Source organism: Microtus ochrogaster, chromosome 1, assembly GCF_000317375.1.
Source record: "Microtus ochrogaster isolate Prairie Vole_2 chromosome 1, MicOch1.0, whole genome shotgun sequence".
In the NCBI taxonomy this organism is placed as follows: domain Eukaryota; kingdom Metazoa; phylum Chordata; class Mammalia; order Rodentia; family Cricetidae; genus Microtus; species Microtus ochrogaster.
Window position 1 is genome coordinate 17,100,232 of NC_022009.1, and position 10,772 is coordinate 17,111,003.

Sequence of the window (10,772 nt, forward strand, 5' to 3'; positions counted from 1 at the left end):
TTGTAGACCAGGCTGGTCTCGAACTCACAGAGATCCGCCTGCCTCTGCCTCCCAAGTGCTGGGATTAAAGGCGTGCACCACCACCGCCCGGCTCAGTTACACCATCTTTTATCGATAATAAACAAGGAACGATTTCAGGAACCTTCTGGTAGCCAGGCTTAAACTCAGCTCCAGAGGGTAATCCAAGGCCAGTGGAGTATATTAAATGTAAAATACATTAAACAGATTAAGCATCAGAATATTGAAATGTGCTCTATTTCTGCTAACTTTAAAGAAAGTAGTTGATTGGGGGCATTAAGACCAGAGTCCAAATATTAAACCACGTGTCTTCCTCTCTGAGATCCTGGAAAAGAGTGAGATCGCTTACCTTAGCAGAACGGGACACTGCACCAGCGCCTGCAGGATGTCTTCCACATTTTTGGAGATATCCCCTTGTCCCTTGTGTAGCTGAGGTACACATGCTTGTGCCAACTCCCAGTCGCCCCTCCGCAGGCACTCACAGAAAAATTCAAAAAGTTGCTCCTCGGTAGCGGTTTCCTCTTTTCCAAACGGGTAACTCATTTTCCCAGCACAGAGTGCAGGGAGATAGAAAGAGAGGTGTTACGCCGAATACATTCTCAATTTTCTCATTCGAGGAGTACCTCCTAGAAACAAAAGACCAGATGAGAAGAAACGAAACTGTTTAGATAAACCACCAGCTATCAGCCCGAAAAGAAAAGGCAGAACTTACTTTTCTAATTATTGTTTTGGGTTTAATTTGACCTGTTACTATCTCCTTTCGAGAACCGCCTCTTTCTCTAAGGGGTGGATCCCATCTCCTAACGCAGATCCCATATCTAATAATTTTAATATTTGTGTTAGCCTGGGGCGCAGACACATAAATTTACTTCCGCATTCGCTCCTGAACATTGTGCTAATAGGATTACAAATCTCGAGGTGGGTGTCTCGGTTAGGATGACACTAAACTCCTTTGGTTTCAGCCTTCTGTTAAGGCAGAGGATTTGAAGATCAGGAGATCAATCTGGGACTGAACGGGAGAGCCGGAAGGCTGGGGGACAGGGATGCTCCCCCTAGCGGGGTCGGAGACAGCACCCTTGCCGTCTTCCCTGCGCTATACACTCACCTGCTCCGGGAGTCAAATGCATTTTAGCTTCCAGGGCAGCCATGTTTGAGTCCAGTCAGGTGACAGATCCCATTGCGAAGAGTGGTGGAAAGGGGTTGGGATGACGAATGAGAACGCCACTCTTATTGGCTTAGAAGAAGGAAGATGCAAATCAAGTACCAGATTTATTTGAGTCACGTGACACCTGATCGCTAGGGTGAAGCTACGGAAGAGTTAAAAATCACGAGTTACTGGGCTGGAGGACCCTCCGCAATTATGGTTGATCTTCTTTACAGTTACGCTTTTCGGGGGAGTTGACGTCAGAAAAAGCTGTCTGTGTTCCACAGCTCCACTCCCGCCACTGTCTCAGTGCCAACCAGTGACAGATGCTGGGGATGTCCACAGGAGTCCTGGGTCCTCCTGCATCATTATTCTACTTGGAATATATATCCATTCATATATATATATCAATACATAACTATATGTAAATCTGAGGACTGAGGTCGACACAGGGGAGTTGGACAACCGAAAGCAAGGAGTGAGCAAAGACTTTTGCACAAATTCGGTAATCAAGCCAGTTTTTAATTTTATTTTTCTTACCGCAGCTGCTTTATAATTAAACCTACTTGATTTCCTTTATTTCACTTTCAACTACACTCTTGTTTTTTTCAACACATATTTTAGTTTGAGAACCTTTAGTTAGCTTCATTTTCACAATTCAAGTTTGATGGAAGTGCAAAGTAAAACAAACACTAAGCTCTCTTTCCGAAACTGGAATAGGCAGATAGCCCATACTTTCTCTAACTCCTCAACCCCCAAAAGACGCTTCTCTGGTCCAGGAAGTAACTTAAAAATGCGATTCACTAGGGAAAAGAATTTCCAGGCAAGGTTTTTTTTTTTTTTTTTTTTTGCTTCACACTCGCCTTGACAGGTTCTTCCCCTCGAGTTTGACTCTCAGAGTTTGAACTACAATTCCCAGAATGCAGCGGGACTAACCCGAACTTTTGCCTGCTTCTGATTGGGTGAGTTTCCAGAGTACCGACCAACCAGCTCTCCAGTTGTTGCTGTGGGCGCTTTTCGCGGGTAATTGTGTGAGGGTGGGGGAAAGTTTTGAAAGTTCGATGCTGCTGACCTGGTACTGGAGTTTTCTGAGGGGGGCAGTTGTGGGCAAGTGGGTGTGCTTATCTCTTACTTTCTCTCCGGGCCTGTGGATGTTGATACCGGGGTGGCGGAGAGTCCTGGCTGCCGGTTACACCCTCTGCTTCCCGTGGGACTAGTCCGTGGAACCCCAGCTTGGGTCCAGGGGCTTCAAGACTTTCTTTGGGGTGGGTGATGCTTGGAAGCTGCCCTGCCTTATTAGGGCGTTCTACAGGAGGTTTTCTACTTCTTGATGCCTCTCCCTCCTCTTCGGAGCAGTTAGGGCTCTGGGCAAGTTTAGGGACTGTCACACGTATGTTGAAGAGCGAGGAATCTGGAGTCTGAGCTCTGGATTAGAACTCGTGCTCCATCCTTGGCTAGTTTGTGCGTTTCTCAGGTTAGTGCCTCAGACTAGTCTTATGTGTAAGATGAAGTAAAAACACCGGAAGCATTTAAAATTAGTGTCTGTCGCGTATTAAGGGCCCAATAAATAAATTAATCCCCCAAGCCCCCCAAAACAGCTGCTTTTGTTACTTCACTGTTTTTATTGATCCGAGTCTGTGTTGCCATCTCCTCTGTCTCACATACATACATACATAAACGCGCGCGCAGAAAGAAAGAAAGAAAGAAAGAAAGAAAGAAAGAAAGACAGACATAAGCTATAAAATCGTATAGATAAGATTAAGGAAGATATATGTGCTAAGCGTGGTAGTAGTCGTGGAAAGGAAGAGACTGATTATCGAAGGCTTTGCGTGTGGAAATGGAAGATAAGTGCTTGAGGAACCTAACATAACCCAACTTAACCTAACCTTGTGGACGGTCACGCTGGAAGAATCCCATGTTTGTCGGTGATGCTTGCCTACGTTGAGCATTAATGCAGCAGCTCTCGAGTAGAAACTGGAATTGTCCTTATTTTACACACGAGGAAGACAGTGCTCTGCGAAATCTGATATTTGAGGGAGAGCTAAATAAGGGACCCCCCCTTTTCAAGTTGGTTTTTTTTTTAAATGTGATCCTAAAAGTTTGGAAGTGGTCATATGGTCTGATAGTCCCACAAAACATTTTAAGCAATGAAACCGACTTAAAGAAGCTACTTGTAGTAGAATTGTGACGTTCATCCTATTTTTTTTTCAGGCCATTTTGAGACTTCTCCCCGTCTGTTTCTTCAGCAGCTACAACTATACTTGTTGCAACTATAGTTGTAGTTATTTGAGTGTATATCTCGCCATCTTTCAGTTGTAAGTATGAACAACAGAGGAAATGAGTTTTACACCCTTGAGCTGAGCAGAGTGAAAGAAACAAACAAATGGAGAATATTATAATTAGAGAATTTATATTATATTTGGTAGAGTAGAGAATAACTCGAAGTCATAAGCAGTAGTGTGGGCAAGTGATGGGAGTGGTACTATTAAATAGAAAGGTTATTGCTAAGGTCTTTGTAATTTTGGGTTATATGGTTTTTGTTTTTGTTGTTTGATGGCTTGTCCTTACTCACTAAGTGATGTTATTGCCTAGCACTACCTTACCTGAAATGCAGTAGGTGACAGAATAGCAGGTAAGCGTTCTCTTTTCTTCTAAAGAAACAAATCAGCCCAACAAATTCCCCTTGAGAGAAGTAAAGAATGTGTTTTGTTTTTGTGGGGAGAGAGGAAAGTAGGAGATGGGGGATGGAGGGAGAGAAAGAGCAGGGGGCTTCATGTAATTCAGATAATTTAAGTGTTAAACAGAATTGGACTAAGTGGTGTGGTAGCAGATACCTTAATTCTTGTTTATAGATTTGTTCTTTGCTGTATAGTTTGATTGTTATTGCTTCATTCCATGGAATAATGAGTTCCTATTCTTTTATTTCTGGAAGATACTTTGCCATATCAGTGAGATACATAGCCATTTCTTTGCATGCATTATGACAGAGATTACAACAGTTCTAACTGCCCAAAGACTAATATTGCGTGAGTCTCATTTAGCAAGGTACAAGAAGAACAGAATTTAATTCTATATGGGACAGTAAGCAGCTAGTACAATAATGAATATGTTTATTGCTAATACTTATACTAGTAAAGTCTCATTTGACTGAGATTTGTTCTGACTCTTAGAAAACACAAGGGTTAAATAAGATTTGTGTTCCCCTAAAATGGCTCTGGTTCAGAGGATAGGTCTCAGTGTCAAACTGCCTGGATGGAATTCTAAATCTACTGTTTATTTTTTTTTTCTGATAACAGCGGGATATGTGACATTTGCAGAGTAGCTTTCTTATAAGTTAAAAAATAACTTTCATTATAATCTGTTGAGAATATTAAATATAAAGTTGGGAGCATGGCTGGTATATAGTAGATGTCTAGTTATTGTTACAGTTGAGTGTAGAGTTGCTATTTGGAAATGCATCTTGAAGATTACATAACCAAATACAATTTGTAAATAATGCTCAATGTCTTAATATTGTTGTAAGTGATGGCTAGTCTTGGTAGTCAGCTTGACTCCTGAGAAGAGGGAGCCTCACTTGAGGAGTTGCCTCCATCAGATGGGGCCTGTGGGCATTATCTGAGGGGACATTTTCTTTATTGTTAATTGATGGAGGGGGGCTCAGAAGTAGGGTACTTGTGAGTGGTTCTACTCCTGACCTAGGATGCCTGGTGAGTGAGCAGGGGAAGCAAGCCAGGAAGCAGCATTGCTCTGTGGTCTCCGCTTCTATTTCTGCTTCAGGCTCTTGCCTGGAGTTCCTGCCTTGGCTTCCCTTCACAATAGAATGTAATTTGTAAGCCAAATAAACCCTTTCTTCCCAAGTTGCTTTTGGTCAGCATATTATCCCAGCAACAAAAAGCAATCTAGTCTACAATATAAATATGAAGTACTGTTAAAGTCATGTAATATCCAAGAATTGTATGGAATCTGTTTTCTGAGGTTGCCTTCTTTCTCTGTAGACATGCTCAATAAGCAAGTGTCTCTTCTACTTTTATTAGCAATTTACTCTGTCCACTATAATTTTTATTACTTTCTGATGTTTTTCAAGATTCTTTGGGAGATCTAGAAATATGAGCAGCAAGAAACTAAGACGAGTGGGTTTCTCACAAGAGCTGTGTGACCGTTTGAGCAGACATCAGATTGTTAATTGTCAGGTAAAAATTTTATGTGTTTTTAGATTCATTTTATATGCAAATTAATTTTAAGTTAACCTTTACTGTTAGACTTGGGTTATGAAGATTTAGGGTTGTAGGGGCTGGGAATGTGGCAGAGTCAGTAAAGTCCTTGCCGTGTAATTGTGAGGACCTGAGCTCGGATGCCCAACACTGTCACAACAAGCCGGGTCTGGCACATCTCAACTCACTCCAGGGAGGCAGAGACAAGAGGATCCCTGGGGCTTGCCAGGTAGCCAAGCTAGCCACATTGTAACCTCCACATCTGTCCCAGAGGTCAGTTCTTAAAGAGAGACTAAAGGAGACATCCAATGTTGACTTCTTGCCTCCACATGCCTAGACAAAAATAAAAGTAAAAACTTAGATGTACAGGGGCTGGAGAGATGGCTCAGTGGTTAAGAGCATTGCCTGCTCTTCCAAAGGTCCTGAGTTCAATTCCCGGCACCACAGCCCGGCCCGGATTTTTGTCTTTAATAAACATATTTTCACAATGTATAATGTTTGTGGATTGTTTATTTCAGGGATATCTTTGTTTATTCTGTTAATACATTTAATAATGATGTTTATATTTTAAATGGTTTAAAAAGCATGAATTAAACATTTTATTCTGTATTCTGAATTAAACATTAAACATCCCCATTCTCTCAGTTGATACTTTTCTCTGAGTTAACTTTTTTTTTTTTTTTTGGTTTTTTTGAGACAGGATTTTTCTGTAGCTTTGGAGTCTGTCCTGGAACTAGCTCTTGTAGACCAGGCTTGTCTTGAACTCACAGAGATCTTCCTGCCTCTGCCTCCTGAGTGTTAGGATTAAAGGCGTGTGCTACCACTGCCCAGCTTCTGAGTTAACTTTTAGCCTAGAAGACAATCACTTTTTAACTTGATTCTTTCTGGGCATATATTTGAACCCAACTCAAGCACAGTGCTCACATAAACTTGGACTGGGTGTTGCTGTTCATGATGTCGCTTGATGTATCTTCCAAGACACGCCAGCTGGACTGTGTAATAGTGTATAATAGTGTAATAGTGTATAATAGTGTAATAATGGCTGGTCTGTGTAATAAGACTGCCTTACATCTCCAAGTTAAGGCCTAGAAGCTCAATGACAGAATGTAAAATAGGCACGTATCTTCTCTCTGCAATAAATTTCACTTTTGTTTAGAGATGAACAGTGATAACTGAAAGTTTCTTTGTATTTGCATATCTTTTAAATTAAAAGAGCACACGATGAAAACTACTTTTTAATTCCTATGTCTTTGCTACACATGTATGCTAAATATTTATTTGTACCTTTTTCTTTTTAGGACTTTTTAGATCTCTCCCCACTGGAACTTATGAAAGTGACTGGCCTGAGTTATGGAGGTGTCCATGAGCTTTTGTATATGGTCAGCAGGGCCTGTGCTCCCCAGATGCAAACAGTACGTGTAACTCAGCAACTAGGGGCATTGCCCCCGCTGAGGGTCAGGGCAGCTCCCTCCTGTGCTTAGCTAAAATGTGAAGGATGGCTAGGGGAGACAGACAAAGATACTGGGGTTGGAGAAGGGCTGGGAAGGGTCTGGCCTTTGCTGTAGCAAATGCACAGGCTGACAGGGGCACTTGTTCAGTGGTAGGTGGGCTGTGCCTGCGGAACCCAGTGAGTTACTGCAAAGATGCAGCCAGAAAAAGCAGGAGGCAACATGGGGTCTTGAAGACCATGCTAAGGATTTGGGAACATTATCCAAAAATAGTAAATCATAAAGGGGAGAGTTAGTGCATTTGAAGAAGATAGGTCTTGAATGCACATTAAAAACAAGCAAGAACTTATTCAAGGTCTACTAAAGTATCTGTTACGGTGTTGTGGAAATAGTGGGTAATGGGTTATTGGTGTGGTATTGTGGCAGAGGTTGGAGTACTGATCACTTGGGTTTTTTTAAGATTTATTTGTTATGTATACAGTATTCTGCCTGCACACTAGAAGAGGGCACCGGATCTCATTAGATGGTTGTGAGCAACCGCTGGGAATTGAACTCAGGACCTCTGGAAGAGTAGCCAGTGCTCTCAACCTCTGAGTCCATCTCTCCAGCCCCATAAAAATGATTTTCTTTTTCTTTTATTACTTTAAAAAAATACCAATCCAAGCCGGGCGGTGGTGGCGCATGCCTTTAATCCCAGCACTTGGGAGGCAGAGGCAGGCGGATCTCTGTGAGTGAGAAACCCTGTCTCGAAAATCCAAAAAAAAAAAAAATACCAATCCAAATTCCCACTTCCTCCCCTCTGCCCACTCCCCTCCCACTCCTTTCACACACCCTTCCACCCCACAAAAAATTATTTTCATTGCTACTTCATAACTAATTTTGCTACTGTTACGAATTCTAATGTAAATATCTGTGTTTCCTGATGGTCTTAAAGGGTTTGTGACCCACAGGTTGAGAACCTCTGTTCTAAGCCATCCTTAGTATCTCCTCAAAATGATAATTTGTGGGGTTGGAGAAATGACTCAGCAACTAAGGACACTGCCTGCTCTTCCAGAGGACCCATGTTTCATTCCTAGTACCCACATAGCAACTCATACTAAAACTCCAGTTTCAGGGGATCCAGTACCTTCTTCTGGTCTCTTCAGTCACTAGGCATTCATGTGGTTGACAGACACACATGCAGGCAAAACACCCATATACGCAAAATAAAAATTAAACAAAATATGATAGTTTGTTATATTTACCACAAGTGGGTGGATTGAAAGAAGAGAAAGTTGTCTCAGTCTGGCTCAGGCACAGCTGCACCCTCTCTGGAGTGTCAGAGGAGAATCCCTTTCTCTCCTCTTCAGTTGCTGAAGAATGTTGGCGTTCCTTGACTTGTGGCCACTCTCCCTCTGTTCCATCTTCACATCATTGTCTTCTATTGAAGTTGCCTTTTCCTGTGTCTTAGAAGAGTACTTTTGTTGGCATTTGTGGTCCACACACATAATCCGGGATTGTCTCCTCATCACAAGGTCTTTAAGTTATTCACATCTGCAGAGACAATTTCTCCAACTATAGTCACATTCACAGGCAAACTCCAAGGATTTGGTGTGGATATCTTTTAGGGGCCATTTCTCACCCATCTCTCCAGCCTCCTTCAAGCTGTACTTCATAAACAACCTGAGTTTGAGATGATCCCATGGCAAGTTGCCTGCCCCAGAGCTCCTGGTGGGAAGCTCCTGCATGCTTCCCCTGCTTGCTTCTCCTGCATGCTTCTCCTGCATGCTTCTCTTGCGTGCTTCTCCTGCCTTGTCACAAGCTGCCCTGCTGCCACAGTCCGTCTTCCAGCCATCCTAAGTGAATCTGTTTAATTATTATGGTTTGCAGTTTCCATTAGCTTCTTCTTCTTTCCCACGTCTTGGTCTTTCTGTGTGCATCCTTGCCTCTTTGGCAGGAATGTTCACATTCCTTTTCTCACCTAACAGGGGATTCAGAGTTTTGCACAGATCCCTAGCTCTTCAGTGAAGCCCTCTAGACCACCATGTCTAGTTTAGGTATAACTAGTTTGTAAGTCTAATATGTTTGTAAATTAACAATATTGTCACCTGGTGTTTGAATCCCATAGTCCTTGTTTTGCAATAAGTCTGTGAGCATGGTAGCTGTTTGTTATAGTCCATCCTTATAATTTCACATGGCCATTGGCACTGGGTAAATATTCACTAGTCAAATGAATAATAGAGGAAGAAAAGCTGAATTATGGTTACAGAGTTGGTTTGTAATAGCTGAACGGAACTTAATGATTTTCTTTTGTAGGCTTATGAGATAAAGATGCGGAGGTCTGCTGGTCCCTCCCCAGCGTTCCTATCTACTACCCTTTCTGCTTTGGATGAAGCCCTGCATGGTGGTGTGGCTTGTGGATCTCTCACAGAGGTAACGGAACCCATACCTTCTTCAATAAGTGTCAGCACCAGGAGGAATGTTTAGTTAAAAAACAACCAAAACATAAATTACCTCATGCAAACGAATGTGAATTAAGTCCTAAGTACTTTGCTGGTGTAGTGTTCTAGGCAGTATCAGTATAGCTGTATTCTAAACAGAGGCATTAAACAAATCGTTGCTGATGGACTAGATGTGTCCCGGTTTTGGTTTCTTTGAATTGCTGTAGAAAGTGATGAGTACTGGGGTCTGAGGAGGCGGCTGGGTGGGCAGAGTCCTTGTCTGGATCAACAGCACCCGTATGAGAGCCAGGTAGTGGTGTATGTCTGTGATGCCAGTGCAGTGGAGAGGAACCGAGTCTGTCTCAGAGCACAGGATGGAGAGGAGCAGAGGAAGACGTCAGGTGTTGATCACATGCTCACACTCCTGCACATGCACACGCACGCGTGAAAACACATGCATGCGTGCAGCCACAATATTGTGAAGTAGTATTAGGAAACAATTTGAAGGAATTTAAAAAAGGATTACTACTTAGCAGATTTATAGTTCGAGCCAATTTTGATAATATTTTAGCAAATGATATATTAAACTATAGTGAGCTGTTTTTGTTTCTTGCTATTGATAGCATTTGATTCTAGGAAGCAATAACTTAATGTATTATTTTATGTTGCATAATGAATTATGTTCAAGTTAAGTGGCATGAAATAACCATTAACAGTGCCTTTGGGAGTGTCTGAGCTTAGTGATGCTGGCAGTACCAGCAGTCAGCCCCAGCTCAAGATGCCCAGAGGAGCGCACTCTTAGGGCCATCACTGGCAGGCTGGTGCTGTTTTTTTTTTTAATTCTTCCCTAGTGGGGTCTTCATAGTCTGTCTTATCTTCTCTTGACACGCTGGCTGACTTCACTCAGGGTGAGTAATACAAGACAGCAAGCTGGAAATGGTGGTGTTCTTGGTGATTTCACCACTGCTCATGACAGGTTCTCTTCATTGTGAGAACTGTAAGCCCAGCTCAGGGTCAGGGAAAGGAAATTTAGGCTCTGCCTATTGAATGAAGTTTCAAGAAGCAGAGGGCACTTCAGGGTCACTGTGTCTCTTTTCCTTGAAAGTTGCATTGGTGTGCACGGGTGTGTATGGATGTGGCACCCATAGGCTGCTTATCAGTAACTCCTGAGAACTTGCCCGAAATTTTTAGAAGCAAACTTCTAAGAGCAGACACATTGTGTGTGTGTGTGTGTGTGTGTGCGTGCGTGCATGTATGTGTTTCTGGGTATCAAACACAGGGCCTCAAGCATATTATACAATGTCTGATTCACTGAGCTACATCCCCACTGTTTTCTTATAGTTCTCATAATCACAATTTAATTGTAATGTTTTTCTTAAAGATAGGAATCCTGCTTTATGGAATATTTTATTTTCTATATTCCTAGAGAGGTTCAAATGCTGCTGTGACTAGTAGGTGCCTATGAAATAGTTGAATAACCTAATTGAAGGGCTTGTTGTTGCATATGTTGCCACCAGATGGTGCCAAAATT

General features: G+C 42.3%; 2 protein-coding genes across 2 annotated transcripts in view; one reads left to right on the forward strand and one right to left on the reverse strand.

Moving 5' to 3' along the window:
• Positions 1-1,166, reverse strand: part of Zfyve26 (zinc finger FYVE-type containing 26) — a 59,735-nt gene extending 58,569 nt beyond the window's left edge. The window contains exons 1-2 of the mRNA XM_026779777.1: positions 1,124-1,166; positions 368-644 (exon numbers count right to left, since the gene is read on the reverse strand). Of these exons, the coding sequence (XP_026635578.1) occupies positions 368-561 (194 nt within the window). The 5' untranslated portion in view covers positions 562-644; positions 1,124-1,166. The remainder of the gene's footprint in view (positions 1-367; positions 645-1,123) is intronic.
• A 1,015-nt stretch (positions 1,167-2,181) lies between these two features.
• The window catches only part of Rad51b (RAD51 paralog B), a 513,137-nt gene continuing 504,546 nt past the window's right edge, over positions 2,182-10,772 (forward strand). The window contains exons 1-5 of the mRNA XM_013351997.2: positions 2,182-2,237; positions 3,374-3,477; positions 5,247-5,352; positions 6,672-6,785; positions 9,117-9,233. Coding sequence (XP_013207451.1) covers positions 5,269-5,352; positions 6,672-6,785; positions 9,117-9,233 — 315 coding nt within the window. The 5' untranslated portion in view covers positions 2,182-2,237; positions 3,374-3,477; positions 5,247-5,268. The remainder of the gene's footprint in view (positions 2,238-3,373; positions 3,478-5,246; positions 5,353-6,671; positions 6,786-9,116; positions 9,234-10,772) is intronic.